Source organism: Rhinoderma darwinii, chromosome 4 (assembly GCF_050947455.1).
Source record: "Rhinoderma darwinii isolate aRhiDar2 chromosome 4, aRhiDar2.hap1, whole genome shotgun sequence".
NCBI lineage: Eukaryota > Metazoa > Chordata > Amphibia > Anura > Rhinodermatidae > Rhinoderma > Rhinoderma darwinii.
Genome location: NC_134690.1, coordinates 391,162,420 through 391,183,251, shown reverse-complemented (window position 1 = coordinate 391,183,251; position 20,832 = coordinate 391,162,420). Strand labels below are relative to the sequence as shown.

Here is a 20,832-nt window from a genome sequence, read left to right as displayed (position 1 = left end):
GATAGATAGATAGATAGATATGAGATAGATAGATAGATAGATAGATAGATAGATAGATAGATAGATAGATATGAGATAGATAGATAGATAGATAGATAGATAGATAGATAGATAGATAGATAGATAGATAGATAGATAGATAGATAGATATGAGATTATGAGATAGATAGATAGATATGAGATAGATAGATAGATATGAGATAGATAGATAGATAGATAGATAGATAGATATGAGATAGATAGATAGATATGAGATAGATATGAGATAGATATGAGATAGATGGATGGATAGATATGAGATAGATGGATGGATAGATATGAGATAGATATGAGATAGATATGAGATAGATATGAGATAGATATGAGATAGATATGAGATAGATAGATATGATAGATAGATAGATAGATAGATATGAGAGATAGATAGATAGATAGATAGATAGATAGATAGATAGATAGATAGATAGATAGATAGATAGATAGATAGATAGATAGATAGATAGATAGATAGATAGATAGATAGATAGATAGATGAGATAGATAGATAGATAGATAGATAGATAGATAGATAGATAGATAGATAGATAGATAGATAGATAGATATGAGATAGATAGATATGAGATAGATAGATAGATAGATAGATATGAGATAGATAGATAGATATGAGATAGATAGATAGATATGAGATAGATAGATATGAGATAGATAGATAGATATGAGATAGATAGATAGATAGATAGATATGAGATAGATAGATAGATATGAGATAGATAGATAGATAGATAGATAGATAGATAGATAGATAGATAGATAGATAGATAGATAGATAGATAGATAGATAGATAGATAGATAGATAGATAGATATGAGATAGATAGATAGATATGAGATAGATAGATAGATATGAGATAGATAGATATGAGATAGATAGATAGATAGATAGATACGAGATAGATAGATAGATAGATATGAGATAGATAGATATGAGATAGATAGATATGAGATAGATAGATAGATATGAGATAGATAGATAGATATGAGATAGATAGATATGAGATAGATAGATAGATATGAGATAGATAGATAGATAGATAGATAGATAGATAGATAGATATGAGATAGATAGATAGATAGATAGATATGAGATAGATAGATAGATAGATAGATAGATAGATAGATAGATAGATAGATAGATAGATAGATAGATAGATAGATAGATAGATAGATAGATAGATAGATAGATAGATAGATAGATAGATAGATCTCTCTGTGAAAGGTCCATCCACCTAGTGATTCACAGATGTATCCGCACTCTGATGTTGCTGCAATGCTGGAGAGAACGTCTGTTTAGGACTAGTGGAAATCTTAGGGATATAATCTGTGGTAACTGAAATAGCGGCCATATTGACAGTCACCCAACTTTCCTAGGAACAGAAAGAACTAAGAAATGACATAATATAGAAGAGGTTGACTCCAGTATGTGGCTTTAGGGCGAGGAACATAACCTTACATTGACTTCATCTACTCTTCACCTCGAATGAAAGAAAACGTTGTCACTGTCTTACAATTCTCTGAAAAAGCCGGAAATGGGATGTGACTTGTTTAACAAGGATATAAAATTGTTAGATAAGTATTAGATAGAGCGGCTTCCGATATCAGACGTGACCCTCACCCCACATCTGTGCTCATCTGATAATATCAGCCTTTTGGAAGATTTATTAATCCCCTTGTTTCACAATAGTTTTATCTTTCAAGGGAAAAATAAGTCCTAGTTCTATGGAAGGAATAGTTATGAGATAGATAGATAGATAGATAGATAGATAGATAGATAGATAGATAGATAGATAGATAGATAGATAGATAGATAGATAGATAGATAGATAGATAGATAGATAGATAGATAGATATGAGATTATGAGATAGATAGATAGATATGAGATAGATAGATAGATAGATAGATAGATAGATAGATAGATAGATAGATAGATAGATAGATAGATAGATAGATAGATAGATAGATAGATATGAGATAGATAGATAGATAGATAGATATGAGATAGATAGATAGATATGAGATAGATATGAGATAGATATGAGATAGATGGATGGATAGATATGAGATAGATATGAGATAGATGGATGGATAGATATGAGATAGATATGAGATAGATATGAGATAGATATGAGATAGATATGAGATAGATATGAGATAGATATGAGATAGATAGATATGATAGATAGATAGATAGATATGAGAGATAGATAGATAGATAGATAGATAGATAGATAGATAGATAGATAGATAGATAGATAGATAGATAGATAGATAGATAGATAGATAGATAGATATGAGATAGATAGATAGATAGATATGAGATAGATAGATAGATATGAGATAGATAGATATGAGATAGATAGATAGATATGAGATAGATAGATAGATAGATAGATATGAGATAGATAGATAGATAGATATGAGATAGATAGATAGATAGATAGATAGATAGATAGATAGATAGATAGATAGATAGATAGATAGATAGATAGATAGATAGATAGATAGATAGATAGATAGATAGATAGATAGATAGATAGATAGATAGATAGATAGATATGAGATAGATATGAGATAGATATGAGATAGATAGATAGATAGATAGATAGATAGATAGATAGATAGATAGATAGATAGATAGATAGATAGATAGATAGATAGATAGATAGATAGATAGATATGAGATAGATATGAGATAGATAGATAGATAGATAGATAGATAGATAGATAGATAGATAGATAGATAGATAGATAGATAGATAGATATGAGATAGATAGATAGATATGAGATAGATAGATAGATAGATATGAGATAGATAGATATGAGATAGATAGATAGATAGATAGATAGATAGATAGATAGATAGATAGATAGATAGATAGATAGATAGATAGATAGATAGATAGATATGAGATAGATAGATATGAGATAGATAGATATGAGATAGATAGATATGAGATAGATAGATATGAGATAGATAGATATGAGATAGATAGATATGAGATAGATAGATAGATATGAGATAGATAGATAGATATGAGATAGATAGATATGAGATAGATAGATAGATAGATAGATAGATAGATAGATAGATAGATATGAGATAGATAGATAGATAGATAGATAGATAGATAGATAGATAGATAGATAGATAGATAGATAGATAGATAGATCTCTCTGTGAAAGGTCCATCCACCTAGTGATTCAGAGATGTATCCGCACTCTGATGTTGCTGCAATGCTGGAGAGAACGTCTGTTTAGGACTAGTGGAAATCTTAGGGATATAATCTGTGGTAACTGAAATAGCGGCCATATTGACAGTCACCCAACTTTCCTAGGAACAGAAAGAACTAAGAAATGACATAATATAGAAGAGGTTGACTCCAGTATGTGGCTTTAGGGCGAGGAACATAACCTTACATTGACTTCATCTACTCTTCACCTCGAATGAAAGAAAACGTTGTTACTGTCTTACAATTCTCTGAAAAAGCCGGAAATGGGATGTGACTTGTTTAACAAGGATATAAAATTGTTAGATAAGTATTAGATAGAGCGGCTTCCGATATCAGACGTGACCCTCACCCCACATCTGTGCTCATCTGATAATATCAGCCTTTTGGAAGATTTATTAATCCCCTTGTTTCACAATAGTTTTATCTTTCAAGGGAAAAATAAGTCCTAGTTCTATGGAAGGAATAGTTCTGGAATAAACACCCATGTATACTGATACCTTACACTATCGGGGGGTGGGAAAGAGGGATGACCATAAGCAGCGCACCACAACAGCTCCGGAATAGTGACTCAGTGCCTCCATAAGAGAAACATACCATCCGCCATAGCGGTGATGGACTCAGTAGCCCCATAATGGTGACAGCTGCAGTTCTGCAATAATGGTGACTGTCTCAGTGCCCCCATAAGAGGAAACCTCATACCATCCTCCATGATGGTGATAGACTTAGTGCTCCCATAACAGAAAATCACAGTGCCACCATAATGGGTACATCCACCGTGCCGCTATAATAATGGCCATAGCCACAGTGCCCTCGTTGGGCTTCATTCATACGATGGAATTTGAACGCATGTCAATGAGAAATCCATGCTGTAGTTCATGCAGGGCAGATTTTTCCACCATAGGTTGGAAGTTCTGTGTTGTAAATAAAAAAGAGAGGACATGTTGTGTCGGGCAGCTGCATGCGGAGTTGACTCATTGAATGTGGCTGAACCGCGTGCAGACCAGCGGAGTAAAACTGCAAATCCGTGGCAGAAATCAAGAGTCAGCCAAATCTGCAACATAGCCATCTGTACATAGCTTTATGGTGACCACCTTAGTGAAGGCATGATGGTGGCAGCTTCACTACCCCCATAACATAAACCACATTGTCCCCATGAAGCTAACAGTCACAGTGCCCCCATAATAGTGACAACCATAGTGCCCCCATAATAGTGACAACCATACAGTACTTTTTTTTTTTTTTGCACAAATTTCTGTTTGAAAGCATGAATTGCTCAGCAGTGTAAACATTGGGGGCTATACAAAAGTGTTTCAACAGTATGCTACAGTATAGTACATTTTTTATATGTTAAGCTCCTGGAGTACCACTGTAAATGAAATAATATCTACTATTTTCCTCTTCACTCTCATGCTATCAGTGCCTCCTCCTGCTGATGGCAGTATCTGTACTGAGCATGCCCACTACATGGGTAAAGATTGCAGATTATAGATTACATTACAGTCATAGATGCTTGTTTGCCAATCGCTGCCTCACACAATAATAACATTTACCTTTTCTATATGTGCATGCCCTAAAGCTTTGCTCATCTCCTGGTTCATGAATAAAATTCCAGAACTACAGTGTCAGTGAATACTGACACCAATATAGATCGATTGGACAACGGGAGCAAGGAGCAATTTAACTGACCACAACAATGTAGATTTATAGGCTTTTGGGCTATACTGGAAGCTGTGTGACCCCTATGGGCACTATAAGGTTTACCATTAGTGGTTTTTACCCAGCATCTCATGCTCTTTGACTTCTGGTACAATGGCTTCGGATTGGGAGATTCATTTTTTACTTGACATAATTAAACATTTTATCATTTAGTGAATTATTTTTCTTTAAAAATTAGCATTCGTTCAATCTTTTCAAGGTTAGCTCTATGCTTGTTATTTTGGTGTTAAATATTAAAGTGGGGATTTAATAAGTAATGTGCCTCTTATCTGCCTCCATACACGCCATTGTTTTAATAAAATAATGATTGTTCATTTTCGCCACATGCTCAGCATATATCATACTAGTAATCCCTTACTGAAGCTAAATAATTGGACTTTTCCAACAGCGCGTCTCTACAGAACTAATGTTTACCGGTTTACATTTATTCCTAACAATAAAGGAAAGACTTAACTCCATAAAGCCACGAATATCGGCTCTTCGTTTAGATCAGAGAAAACTTTAAAGGGTAACTAAATGTTCAACAAACTTCTGACATGTCAGAAGTTTTGATTGGTGGGGATCAGAGCACTGAGTCTTCCACCGATCGCTAAAACGAAGCGGCAAACGTGCTCGTGTGAGTTCCCAGCCGCTTCCTGTCTGTTCGGCTTTTTCCGGAAAGCCGATGTATCGGAGTACGGGCTCATAGACTTCCTATTGAGCCCGTACTCCGATACTTTTATTTCCAGAAAAAGCTGAACAGAAACGAAGCGACTGAGCACCCACATGAGCACTTCTGCCGATTCGTTTTAGTGATCGGTGGGGGACTCGGTACTCGGACCCACTACCAATCAAAACTTCTGACTTGTCACTATGACATGTCAAAAAAGGGTAACTAAATGTTCAAATTTCTAAGGATGAATACCTCATATCTGTGATGATCAAACCTACTAATTAAAATGGTTGTTCAAGAATTGAATAAGAAAATCTTTTTTGTTTTTTTTAGAAACGGCGCCACAGGCTAAGTCTGGTATTGGGGCTCAGCCCCATTCACTTGAGTGGGTGGGCTCTTCCTGGTTTAAATTTTGAGCTATGTGTTCTGAGCCAATCAAATGTCTCCCCCTGTTTTTCCTTCTCCCTTCTCCCCCTCATGCTGTTTCATGACCTATCTGCTCTCTTGACATGTCTGTTTTAGTAAATACTTGTATTCCCTGTGAAAGATAAACTCTGAAACCTCTTTTCTTAGAACTCTGCATTATGCCATTCCTCTGTTTATTCCTACCGGAAATTCGTAAATACATTAACTACTGGGTATTACAACTCCCCTTGTCAATGGAGCATGTCCCTACAAATTCTGACACTGTCCAATCAATGTTGACAATGACAGACTGTGTAAGGACACTCTCTATTGGCCAGGTGAATGGAATGATAATACCAGCTGATTCATTCATTTCCAGGAGGAATAACAGAGAAATGGCATGATGCAGATTTCTAAAAAAAGATTCTCCAGAATTGTGGGAAATACAATTATTTACTAAAACAGACAAGTCAGGAGAGGTGACAGGTCTTCTTTAAAGAAGGAGGGAGATTCTGCAGCTGCATCCCCCTCCTCTGATTGTTACTTAGGCAGTTTTTGAACATTTATGGTGAGCTCGCAAGCAGGGAAAGGTGCAGTCTGCTGGAAGGTGATGAAGTTGCCATGTTCCAATAATAAGATGTATTGTAAAGGATATGCCAGGCACAGCTTCGGGGTTAACGCCCATAGATAATCAGTTTGCACCTGCTTCTATGTCTGTGAGACTGACTCCATCTTCTACCACTCAGGGTGGCAGGCTTAGGAGTGGGAGAACCTATCACAGCCTGGCCAGACGGAGCTAGCTCCCGCCCTCTGTCTATTTATACCTGCCTTTCCTGTTCCTCCTTTGCTTGTGATTCTTCTAGTTTGGTTTCCTGGCCCTGCTGCAGCTTCTTGTACCATTGTCCCTGCTTCATATTGACCCTGGCTTACTGACTACTCTCCTGCTCTTTGTTTGGTACCTCGTACTCTCCTGGTTTGACTCGGCTTGTTCACTTCTCTTGTTTCTCACGGTGTTGCCGTGGGCAACTGCCCCTTTCTCCCCCTAGCTCTGTGTACCCTTGTCTGTTTGTCTGTCGTGCACTTATTGAGCGTAGGGACCGCCGCCCAGTTGTACCCCGTCGCCTAGGGCGGGTCGTTGCAAGTAGGCAGGGACTGAGTGGCGGGTAGATTAGGGCTCACTTGTCTGTCTCCCCACCCACGTCATTACATGTATATAAAAAAAATTCTTATGTTCACATGTATTACTGGTTTTTGCATAAAGATCTTTACAGTATAATGGATATCAGAGCGGGTCTATAACTAGATGTAAAATTCATGTTGTACCGGTATAAATCCCTGACTTCTTTAGTAATGTTCTTAAGTTTAGTGGCCCTTTAAGTTTTGATTTCTTGACGTACCGAGTGCAATATCTTCACATCTCATCATCATTAAGAAATACAAACATCTCTTATCTGCAGTACTGTACATCACCCTCCTAGGCAGAGATGATAACAATTGTAAAAAGGGAGCAAAGCTTCTGATAATCCCAATGGCCTTAGATGAGAGGCGATGAAATACTTTAAAAGGTGAAGAGGTGATCCCATATAATTTAGAAACTTTGTCATTATTTTCTTATTATGACATGACCTCTTATTTCATTTGTTTTCCAGGATTAGCAGCTTTCACCACGCACCTGTTTCTATTGTCTGCATGCACAATGGTCGGCTGTACAAACAGTTCCCGAGTCACCTTGACTACTGCACAACTGCCTCCCGAATACGTCGCTCCACCATTGCTAAGGGTCTTGGATACTACAAAGATCCATGTCCAGTATGTATTCATTGTTTCTACCAAGATTAGCCATGCACCTTAGATAAGCTGTCCTCCGCATGCTTGTTTGGCTGAAAGCTACTCCTCCCGATCCCTGCATACTCATGCCGGCTCAGCTCGGCCACCATGCATGTATCCTGAATGGGGAGAGGGGACTAAGCTGCTGCCACATACCTCTGGCGGCGACTTATCTCTCTTGAAAACTAGAGGATCGGGAATCTTGAAACCCAACTGACCAAGTAGATGTCAAGGGTGTGTTGGGAGGCCCCCATACACATTAGATGGTTGGTCGATCATGTAGAAATCGACAGATTTGGCCGACAATAATCGAAAGTGTATGGCCACCGTAAGGCTAGAGGATCAAGACAACTTCTGAGGTGTTGACGCAAAGCAATCTGTGGGATGTAATAAGTCGGTGATGCAGAAGAACCCCATCAGTTGCAGTAGACATCAGCAACAGTCCAACCCTACAGAAGTCGATAAAAATTAAAACAGTCCCTTAAACTTTCTGTTTAAAAGAGGGGACGCCGTGGACTTAAGCTTCACTGGGCATCATGCAGCAAATATCACTCTTTCCCCACCATCATAATAGATGTAACACCATCTTGACCTTTGTTTCACTTTAATACTTTTGTTTTTATTTAGATTTTTTAATATCATGACCGCCCTCTGTAGATATGGGAATCTGTTCGATGCTAAGAAAACTGAGATAGTGGAATAGTGGATGCCATTAGCCCCAAGCAATAAGCCCGAGCCTCAATACCTTGTCAATAGCACTCTTAAAGGGTAACTAAATGTTCGACTAACTTCTGACATGTCATAGTGACATGTCAGAAGTTTTGATTGGTGGGGGTTCGAGCACTGAGACCCCCACTAATCGCTAAAACGAAGTGGCAGAAGGGCTCGTGTGAGCGCTGAGCTGCTTTTGTTTCTGTTTGGCTTTTTCCGGAAAGCCGGTGTAGTAGTGTACGGGCTCGTAGACGTTCTATTGAGCCCATACACCGCTTCATAGATTTCCGGAAAAAGCCGAACAGAAACTAAGTGGCTGAGCACTCACACGAGCACTTCTGCAGCTTCGTTTTAGCAATTGGTGGGGGTCTCAGTGCTCGGACCCCAACCAATCAAAACTTCTGATGTCACTATGACAAGTCAGATGTTTGCTGAACGTTTAGTTACACTAACTATTTCTGCAAGGAGGAGGATTGTGTGATCAAACCATGAGAAAATTTATGGTTGGCACTACTCCACACCGTGGCCATAATTTCGGATAACGGTACTCCTGGTATCTGTGGTTCTACAGCTGTCATTCAGGTGGTGCTCTGTGACCCTTCTTGGATCGGATAACATTGCGCCCTGATCCTATAGTTCTTGAACCTGTAATGTCAATAGATCTGGTAACCGATTCTGCATAATCAAAAATACAGTATTCATATACAGTAGCCCTGTCCTAATCTTAATGCTAACATTTATATTATATTATATTATATTAGGTTATACTTATGTTAATCTCACAATTAACTTTTTCTAGGTGGGAAGAGCCGGACATGGTTAATGGAATACTTGAGCGCTATATGCTACATATTTCGGAGAGTAACTCTACCGGCTGGAACACCATCTATAACTGTACAGAGCTGTTCCTAGATTACACCATCCAGGGATTGACACCAGGAACTAATTACTTCATAAAACTGAGTGTAAGTATTTGTGATTAAAACATAAAGGTGAAGGATTAAAGCTGGGGCTAGTTCCAGGAGTATTTGGGCCCTTGGAAAATAGAGTCACTATGGACCCCTTGTCTACCACCTCCTGCTTAACAAACATGGAGACTATTTACGCAGATCTCCTTGGACACCCCAAGAGTCTGAGCAGAGAACGGTTAAGAGTTGGTAGCTCCTGTCAGGGTCGGTCTGGCCCACCAGAGAATCCTTCGGTGGGCCCAGGCTCTGACACAAAAATGGCCCTAAAGGTCCAGCAGAAGACTTTGGAGCCAATCACTTACCACTAGGGTCTATTTCCTTTGGGATAATTCACAAATTACCTATTAGACCTTATGATGCGATGTCCTGTGTACATTGATAACAACAAGGATTATGATAAAATTAAAAGTGGACATGTACATGTTCTATATAGATGGAGGGTGGGCACCCAGAATTATCCCCTCTGGTGGACCCAAGGAACCCTAGTCCAACGCTGACTCCTGCTCTGACATACTTGGCCCAGCCATGTATATGCATGATCGCCCATCAATCATTCATCCATGTTTATATAATACCACAACCGCTACAGGGAGAAATGAGTGACCAGCTGCAACGTTTCCCAGCGCTGCCAGCTGTTTGCTGGGGGTTTCAGCAACTGGACTCGTCACGATCAACGTATACACGATTGTGTTGGATACTCTATGTAGACACGCTCTTCCCTAGCTAATAAATATAGGTCCTGAATGTGGGACTCCCCTCTATTAAAAGGTTATTTCCATCTTAGACATATATGGATACTATAAATGTCTGACAGATGTAGGTCTCAGCTCTGCGACCCACGCCTTTTCCGAGAATTTGGGTCACACTGCCCAGTGGGACCACCATTGGCCGCCGCATTCAGGCGGGGAATGAATGGAGAGGTGGCTGAGCGGCTTCCTCTATTGATCTCTACGGAATCAACTAAGCAAGCTGGGACCCTCATTTTGTTTTAATGTATAGTATATGCTGTAGATATTCCGTAGATGAGAAAAGATGGGAATACATGAATGCCCTACTATGATATCTAAAATTTATTTTTCTAAACCAGACAACCTGTGTAATAATTTTTTTGCAGCTAATAGCTGCTGGCACATTATCCTTCCGGACACTTCTTATTTGTCAAGAAGGACCAGGCTCTTCTATTAGCATGAGGCCCATGGAAATATTTGCCCCTTGGTTCTTCTGAAAAGTGTAACCGATAGCATCACACTAAATAACATATAATGGGCTGCTTTGTGACCGATATCCTTTCAAAAATTTCTCCTTCATTTATTATGTTTTATTGCTATTTTTTTTAATCTTTTTTCTCGATTTATTTTATATAATTTCTTTTTACATATTAAGCTTTTATCACAGCGCTGATCAGTTTAACAAATGCGCCCAAGTTTACCTATTTTGTTCAGACTTTTTACTTAACTTAAAATTCTATATATGGATATTTGTTTTGATGAATACCATATGAAATATTCCGCCCTTGATTATGAATAAATTTACATTGATGTGGATAGTATGCATACATTTATCCTGCTCCGTATGCACTTGGATTTTCTAAATATATTCTCCATTATTATTTGAGCATTAAATTGTAAAATACTGTTGCTGGCAATTAAAAATTAGGCAAAAAAATTATTCAATACAGTGCACAAGATGATCTGCATATCCTTTGTGCCTAATCTGGAGATTGCAAAGGTAAGATTTAATATGAATCAATCTAGCATTTTACCTTATGTCTGTGTCTAAAAATATATTGGATAGCTCCTGGTTTACATTCATTAATTTAAATGCAGTGGGGTCATTTAAAGATCATAGCAATGTCTTGATTCAGCGAGGCAACTTCCAAAGTGGGATGTATAGGAATGAACAAGATAAGTTGTTAAGGTGATATATATTAAAAGATCTCTAAAATAAAATGCAATAAAAAAACATGTAGAAAAAAAAATATCTAAAAATTTTGGAATCCTATTTTAACGATTTAAAAAATCTTTCATATTTTTGTTTTGTGAGGACAAAAAACCTCAAGGTTACGACATAGAATAAATCTTTTATCTATAATATACAAGTGCTGCCTTCGCTAGTAATTAGGCAAAAAGGAATATGAAGAACCGTCGCTGTTTTCCGGCTACTGTATTAAAGGGCATATGGAGGGTCCACCACTCGGAGAGCCACTAAGAAAAAGCAGCTCTGTCAGATTTGGTCCAGTCTTGTTTTTAATGGTTGCCCTTTCATGTGAATGGGCAGCATATACGGAAAACGTCCATGAAAACTCAATGGCCCACATACAGGGTGGGCCATTTATATGGATACACCTAAATAAAATGGGAATGGTTGGTGATATTAACTTCCTGTTTGTGGCACATTAGTATATGGGAGGGGGGAAACTTTTCAAGCTGGGTGTTGACCATGGCGGCCATTTTGAAGTTGGCCATTTTGTATCCAACTTTAGTTTTTATAAGTGGTCAGAAACTTGTAAATAACTCATGAAAGAATAAAGTAACATTAAAACCAAGCACACCATTGTTTTTCTTGTGAAATTCTCGATAAGTTTGATGTGTCACATGACCCTCTTCCCATTGAAAAAACTAAAGTTGGATACAAAATGGCCGCCATGGTCAACACCCAGCTTGAAAAGTTTCCCCCCTCCCATATACTAATGTGCCACAAACAGGAAGTTAATATCACCAACCATTCCCATTTTATTTAGGTGTATCCATATAAATGGCCCACCCTGTATATTATTAATGTTGTATTTTGTCTTAATGAAATTAGAGAGGGTAGTTTGCTAAAATCACACCGAATTTATTAAAAGGCCTCTTAATAAAACTGGTACATTAAAAAAAATTGCTGGCTCTTTAACTTTCTTTTTACACCTGCTATGAGCAGCCATACTATTGCGCCACTAACTTTGCCTTTTTTAACCGTCTTCTTTTCATAAATGGGTCTTAAAGAACAATAACCGCTTGACCATGCCCACTTTTATCGCCTGCTTTTTCCTTTTTGGAATAAGAGAACTCATATTGCACATTTTTGCACAAATTTGGCTCAATTTTGGATGCATCTTTTTAACCTGTGCAATTTCCGACAAATCAGGTGTAAGCAAAATAATGTGGGCCAATAGCTTTGTACCAGAGTAAAAGTGTCAAATCACTGGACCAATAAGTTGCGCGTAGCAATAGATAAAGTCTTGTCATTGCCCAGGCTGGTTCTTCAAATGAAGAGGCATGTAGTACTGGAATTGGCAGGCAAAGAAGTAAGTGGTTATCAAACAAAAAGTGGGGATCGGCAGGATGATGAGGCACCAAATCATAAAATGAGGGCGAAGTCAGGTCCAGACCAATAATATTTAACCCTCCATGGATGCTTCACGACACAAGTGATGAGAAAAAAATGAGATCAAAGGGTCACAGAAGTCATAAGTCACTTAGAGAGGTTGCACAAAAAGAAGCGCTAGAAATAGCAAAAAAACACTATAGCTGCCATATCAATGGTGCCAGTAGTGGGGCTACATACTCTAGCAATGGATGTAATAAAATTGACTGGCGGGTGATATTTCATGTACATCCACTGCCTGGTATATGGGCCTTGTGCGCCCTATGATCATAAGACCCGAAGCAGTGGGTGGTGTTGACCGGAATGGTTGACCAGTGTGCCACTATTATTTTTGATGGTTTTTTTGTTGTTTAGGTAACCTTTTAAAGTATTCGTCTTTCATTTCCAGGCTTGTTCCGGGGGAGGATGTACAGAGAGTGACATCACTGAGGCTTCCACAGTAGAAAGTCTACCAGAAGGCATTGGAACTCTGAGTATCCAGTCACATTCTCCTGGATCTTTTAATATTTCCTGGTTAAAACCACAACATCCAAATGGTAAGACGACATCTCGATAAGCAGAAAAGATTATACCAATGAATGTTTATTGCCAATGACTAACTCAGCCACTTTATGTAGAGTGTCCCACTTCTTCAAGAACCAGTATAAAGTTACTTTTATGAGGCCCGATACTGGCTGAAAAAAAGGAGTACTGATCGACAATACAACACCTTCGCTCCATTCGCAAGCATCAACGATCATCTGATCAGCCAATGAATGAGAGTTTGCTCATTCATTGGCTGATTGTTGCCCTGTTTACACAGGGAAATGATGATACATTTGTCCAATCATTGGCCCATGTAAAAACGCCATAAGGCCTCATGCAAGTAACTGTATAACAGATTCAATCAGTTTCATTGCTAATGTTACCCTATTGAGGGCTCAGTATACGGACCCTGTATTTTTGCATGGAAGTTTGTTTATATGCAGTCTCTGTGCCAACGCATGTAAAAAAATTGGGGCAAGATCGATCAGATGCTGTATGGATGCCAACACTCCCTTCTAGAAGTCAATGAAGACTAAAAATCAGATCCGTGTGTACGCAAAAAAAACTCCTTTTGTGCGTCAAAATACAGATTTAGCAATTTCAAAAACAGCTTTGTCTGTTTTTATACGCAACCCATATTTAACTCATACGGAACTAAAATTGAACAAATATGGTACCACATGGAATGGTTTGCCCATCTGTAGACGGTGCCATATGAGACTGAATTTTTAATACAGTCTTGTGCATAAAGCCTTAGGGTCCATGTACACAGCAAAGCCTCATGCATGGACCTTGTACGGCAGCACACGGAGTCCCTGCAATTTCATATTATGGACCTATAGAGGCCAGACATGCCACACTATGGTGCCCCCATGAAGAACTGAATTCTCCCATATAAACAATACTACTAGGCGAAAATACCTACGTAATACGGTGTGTGTGATGCTGCATGCCACTATTATTTTTTCTTTATATAAAATCGGAGGCACTTGCTGGTACAGTATGGGCCCATAGTAGTCTACGGTAGTATAATAGATCCAACACAGATCAGTAATATAGTGGAGTTCTAATTCAATACAATATTTAGGAAGCCATTTTTGAACAAGGCCAAAATTCATGGACGTTAAAAAATATAAGCTCCCCAGGAGTAAATATTTGTTATTGTGAACAAGGGAAGTTTAAGGCCCTGTTCACACTAAGTTTTTTACAGGCAGAAAATTCTGCCTCAAAAATCCGTCTGGAATTTTGAGGCATATTTTGCTCTGCCTGCACGCAGTTTGCCGCGTTTTTCGCTGCATTTTTTACCTGCGCCCATTAAGCGCCGCGGGCAAAAACGCTGTGAAAAACGCTTTCTCCGCCTCCCATTGATGTCAATGGGAGGTCAGAGATGTAAACGCCCGAAGATAGGGGCATGTTGCTTCTTTTTCCCGCGAGCCGGCAAAAAAACCGCCTCCGCCATCAATGGAAGGCGTTTTCATCAGTTCTTTGGCGCGTTTTACGTGTGTCAAAAATAAACTCAGTGTGAACAGGGCCTAAAATTGTCTCTTATTTTTTTTATTTTATCACTTTTTTTTATTTTTATTACTGTGAATTTTTCCATCCAAAGTAGTTCTTTATAAAAATTTATCAAAAATAAGATTTATTCTGCTTAACAAAATTAAATGTAGTGAGTTTAGCCGTAAATCTTTTCTTATGTAGCAATAAGCATTGAGCAGAAAAACGCCCATGTTCTTTGAAGACAGCGTCTCTAAGGAGCAAAGTGTGACAAAATCCATTTGCAAGAAGCTTAACATTTATCTTAAATAATGCAGCAGTGACAAGCTCGAGTCACAACAGCTTCAGATTAAAAACATATGATCATAAAAAAAATTGTATATTACATTATTTTTGTAAAATGAATTATAATTGTGGAAAGACATCATTATATTGAACTTTTTTGTTTTATTGCACAGCTTATTCAGTAGAATAAGTGAAACAAGTGGCTTTTTAACGGCATTTCCATTTTTTGCCATTTTTTTTAAATGACATGAAAATAGTAAAAAAGAAAAAAAAGATACATGAAAATAATAAAATTACATAAAAATAGTAAAAAAAAAAATGCCGCAAAAATATGTGCATATATCCTAAGGGTACGTTAAGGTGCCGTTGCAATTTTTGGGTATAGATTATGAAAATCGGCAACAATTTACAGTACAATACATGTGTATGTCAATTCTTTTGCCTTGGGTTTTCATTGCAGAACGGTTAAATTTGCTGCAAATCCGCTGCAAATTCAACAACTAAATCTGCATGCAAAAAAAATTCCTCTAGGTCTGGACCTCAGGGTCTTGTTCACACAGGGTTTTTCCTTTTGCATTTTTAAAATACAGTAGAAAGAATGCACAAAAAATGCACTTTAAAAAATGGCTCTAAAACATCCATAAAACACATTATATAAAAAGGAATTTTGTATAAACAAATTAATAATCTTAAACCCACAGCTAACATTTGGGTGCTGTATTTTCTCAGTTTAACGTTTTACAGTTTTTGAATTTTACATTTTTATATTTTTTTTAAATGTTATGTGATTCAAATCTAATTTATTTAAAATGCAATACATTTTTAATATTTTTTTTTTTTAAATATAATTAAAGAGAACCTGTCAACATGATATGGAGCAGGAGGAGCTGAGCAGATTGATTTATATTTTTGGAGCAAAAGATTCAGTATAACTTGTCATTTTATTAATTTGAACCTCTGCTCATTCTGGGCTTAGGAGTCCAGTGGGCGGTCCTATTCAGTGATTGACAGCTATCTCAGTTCATACTCCTACAGGAAAGGCTGTCAATGACTGATTAGGACCGCCCACTGGACTACTAAGCAAAGAATGAGAGGAGGTTTAACTGAATAAATTTAAAGTTGTACTAAACCTTTTCTAACACAATTATACAATAATCTGCTCAGCTCCTCCTGCTCTATAACATGCTACCTGCAGATTGCACGACATTTTCAATGTAACTGGTTCCCTTTAAGAGTAAAAGTTAAATTAACTGAATAAAAAGAAATAAAACCTGTGTAAATAGATGTATACCAAGATAAAATATTAACCTATGGATTCATATTTACCATTGTCATGATTTTTTTCTTGTGTATTTTTTTTTCATTAATTTACACATAAATAAATAAAAAAAATATATATATTTTTGTATGTTTATTTAGGTATTTAATGAGTATTATATAACTTTTCAGTGATGTGGCTTGACTCATTAATAACCAATAAAAACATGTGACAAGGGATTGTTCCCCATTGAATTATTTATGATGTTTTTGAAGTTCTATGTGTTTTTCAGGGACAGTTTAGGAAGTCGGTTTCATTGTTCTACTTAATGTAATTTTGAGAGTGAAAGGCAGATTGATATTTTTCTTAGTTTTAGCATATGAGGCTTTGAAATGGTTGCTATATATCTTGTATGTCCTTGTCTTAATTCATATGTGCATACGCATACAAAGTAGGCTATGAAATAAAATCTGTTCAAGTTTCCCAAATATATTGTAAGGTTGCTATGACTGATATAACCCATGTGCCCTTGAAACACATTGAAGTACGGACATGCATTTTGCTGGAAGAGAAATTATCTGCGTGTGGATTACTGTTTTATTCAATGGCTAAAAAGGGTTTGTGTTTTTGATGAAAGTTAACGAGAGCCCTGGATCATTGCTCTGTGAAAATATGCTGCTCCGGATAATAATGGGGTCCTAGTCTATGCATTCAAAATCAGGATGGAAACAAGTGGAATTTAGTAAATATACTATATCGCAATCACATGGAGGCGCCGCTAATCAGGGTTGTACTTATAGGAGGCGCCTAGGCAGAAGCTCAAGGCTGGCATTGATTACGAGGCACCAAATAAATGTATTGCTTTACTTTATAATTATTTTATTTGATGCTTTTTTGGGCGGAATTGCTTCTTCTGTGTGTAAACATATATAATGATACAGTTTATTATATATAATTAAAGACCACAAGACATGCTTATATTATAGTCTACAGCCTTTTAGGTTGCCGCAGTATTTCCATCAATGATAATCCTTAGAGGGGTTGTCTAATTTAGAATACTTATTTTTCAAATACCCTATTAGGTAAATCTGAGTTAATTGAAGAGGATCCCCCATTCAGGACCTCCATCTATTAGGCATAGTGGAGGACGGCTACAAAAAGCACCTCTCACTCTGGAGGATTCAGTATGTTTGTGCATGTAATGCTTCATTTGTCCTGTGGTGGCACTGCAGAAAAATGTAATAGTTGCTGCCACGTTCTCCCAAATAGTGTGACAGCTGATCGCAGGGGATTTCAGCACCCGGACACTGTATGATGTGCTTACGGTCAGGGGATCCTTCTAAGAAAAAAGGGCTATCCTTTTAGATAAGTTGTCAAAAACTGAATGTTAATAGAGCATACTTAGTAAAGTTCGAGCCCTTCTAGCACTCTTTTAGTTGTTGATATTTGAATACCCTATTCATGATGTACAATGAGCACGTCTGGAATGTGAACAATACACTACAGTCCCGGCTAAAAGTATTGAGACTGACAAAAATTTGGGTTTTCACAGTTTGCTGCTTCAGTGTTTTTAGATCTTCTAGTCAGATGTTTTTATGGTTACTGAAGTACGGTTATAAGCATTTTATAGGTTTTTAAACTTTTATTGACAAATACATTAAGTTTATGCAAAGACTCAATGTTTACACTGTTGACCCTTCTTTTTCAAGACTTACGCAATTCGCCCTGGCATTCTGGATATCAGCTTCTGAGCCAAATCCTGACTGATGGCAACACATTCTTACCTAATCCGTGTCAGAGTTTATCACAATTTCTGTGTTTTTGTTTGTCCATCTGTTTTTTTGAGGATTGACCGCAGGTTTTTAATGGGATTGAGATCTGGAGAGTTTCCTGGTCATGGACCCAAACATTCAATGTTTTTGTTAAGGATCTGCCAGGCACAGCTTCTGTATCTACGCCAATAGGTAATCAGTCTGCACCTGCTACTATGTCTGTGAGACTGACTCCATCTTCCACCACTCAGGATGGCAGGCTTAGGAGTGGGAGAGCCTATCACAGCCTGGCAAGACGGAGCTAGCTCCCGCCCTCTGTCTATTTATACTTGCCTTTCCTGTTCCTCCTTGCTTGTGATTCTTCTTCTCGTTTTGTTTCCTGGCCCTGCTGCAGCTTCTTGATCTATTTGACCCTGCTTCATATTGACCCTGGCTTACTGACTACTCTCCTGCTCTGCGTTTGGTACCTCGTACACTCCTGGTTTGACTCGGCTTGTTCACTACTCTCCTGCTCTGCGTTTGGTACCTCGTACACTCCTGGTTTGACTCGGCTCGTTCACCACTCTTGTTGCTCACTGTGTTGCCGTGGGCAACTGCCCCTTTTCCCTTGCTTCTGTGTACCGTTGTCTGTTTGTCTGTCGTGCACTTATTGAGCGTAGGGACCGTCGCCCAGTTGTACCCCGTCGCCTAGGGCGGGTCGTTGCAAGTAGGCAGGGACTGAGTGGCGGGTAGATTAGGGCTCACTTGTCGGTTTCCTTACCCCCATCATTACAGTTTTGTTCACCAAGCCACCTAGTTATCACTTTTGCCTTGTGACATGGTGCTCCATCATGCTGGAAAAAGCGTTGTTCATCATCAAATTGCTCCTGGATGGTTGGGAGAAGTTGCTCTTGGAGGATGTTTAGATACCATTCTTTACTCATGGAAGTGTTCTTTATCAAAATTGTGAGTGAGTCCAGTCTCTTGGATTGAAATCAACCCCACACATGAATGTTTTACTGTTGGCAATCATTCTTCCAGATGTCCCAAACAGTCTTAAAGGGGCTTCATCAGACTTACCCCAGTCCCCTGCAGTCCAATCCCTGTACTTCCTGCAGAATATCAGTCTGTCCTTGGTGTTTTTCTTGGAGAGAAGGGACTTCTTTGCTACCCTTCTTGACACCAGGCCAGCCTCCAAAACCCTTCGCCTCACTGCAGATGCACTGACACCTGCCTGCTGCCATTCCTGAACAAATTCTGCACTGCTGGTGAACTGATCCCATAGCTGAATCCTTTTTAGGAGAAGGTCCTGGTACTTGCTGGACTTTCTTGGACGCCCTGAAGCCTTCTTCAAAGCAATTGAACTTCTCCCCTTGAAGTACCTGATGATCCAATAAAGGGACAATTTTACAAGCAGCAATGTATTTGCCTGTAAAGCCCTTTTGATGCAAAGCAATGATGACTGTGCATGTTACCTTGGAGGTAACCATGGTTAACAGAAGAAGACTATGATTTCAAGCACCACCCCCCTGTTACACATCCAATCTGCTCTTATAATTCAATCAGTATGACAGAGGGATATCAGCTGCCTTGTCCTCGTTAACACTTTCTCCTGAGCTAACCAGAAGATCACTGAACTTATTAGCAAGTCATTTTGTGGCAGGGCTGAAATTCAGTGGAAATGGGGTTTTTGTGATTAAGTTATTTTCATGGCAAGGAATGACTGTGATTAATTAAGATTCATCTGATCACTCTTCATAACAATCAAGGGTTAATGCAAATTGCCACTATAAAAACAAAAGCAGCAAACTTTGTGAAAACCAAAATTTGTCAGTCTCAATAATTTGGCCAGGACTGTATAAGCACTATCTAGCGGTAGTAATATTTATTGCAGTCATTTATGTTGCTGCAAATGTGTGGTGTCATTCGGGAGTGTGGAGTGTTATTATTTGAGTACTACATAGCAAGGTATTATGTGTTCACTGTATGTCACTATTAGTGCTATCATTTATGCCCTGTATGGCAGTAATATATGGGCACTGCTTGGTGGTATTATTTAGCCACTATTGAGGCAGTATTATTGTAGTTGTACTCTTCTTTACCCAACATGGTGACTCTACAGACCTTGATCTGAAATTTGACACGTTATACATCTATCTATACTACCTTTTAAACTCCCTGGCGTATACAGCACTAAAAAAAATATAAAAAGAAAACAGTAAATACTAAATCTTTACAATTGCACATTTTCTAAATCTTAATCTACTGTATACCTCCGATTCGGTATTAACTTATATATGGTTATTTTTTCAGAATGATTGCCCTGTATTGTTTTACCCAAATGTATGTCTGTGTCACCCGGGGTCTTATGTTTTTTATATCCAGCTGCTTGCATGAAGTGGGCACAAATACACAGTAATGTTGCTGTCATGTAAGATGACAATTTTTCTGCAATCACTGCAAGGAATTAAGGAAAGAGCAAAGACTCTACTAGAAATGAGCAGGTTGTTTTTAATGAGCAGAAGTAAAACGCGTAGGAGCAGTTAGCCTTCCCTTTATTATATACTGATATGTTATTGTTTTGT

The 20,832-nt window shown here is 38.1% G+C and overlaps 1 protein-coding gene across 1 annotated transcript in view; it reads left to right on the top strand.

Moving 5' to 3' along the window:
- USH2A (usherin) overlaps nt 1-20,832 on the top strand; it is a 593,484-nt gene that overhangs the window by 285,756 nt on the left and 286,896 nt on the right. Inside the window, exons 32-34 of the mRNA XM_075863335.1 lie at nt 7,712-7,871; nt 9,400-9,565; nt 13,323-13,470. Coding sequence (XP_075719450.1) covers nt 7,712-7,871; nt 9,400-9,565; nt 13,323-13,470 — 474 coding nt within the window. The remainder of the gene's footprint in view (nt 1-7,711; nt 7,872-9,399; nt 9,566-13,322; nt 13,471-20,832) is intronic.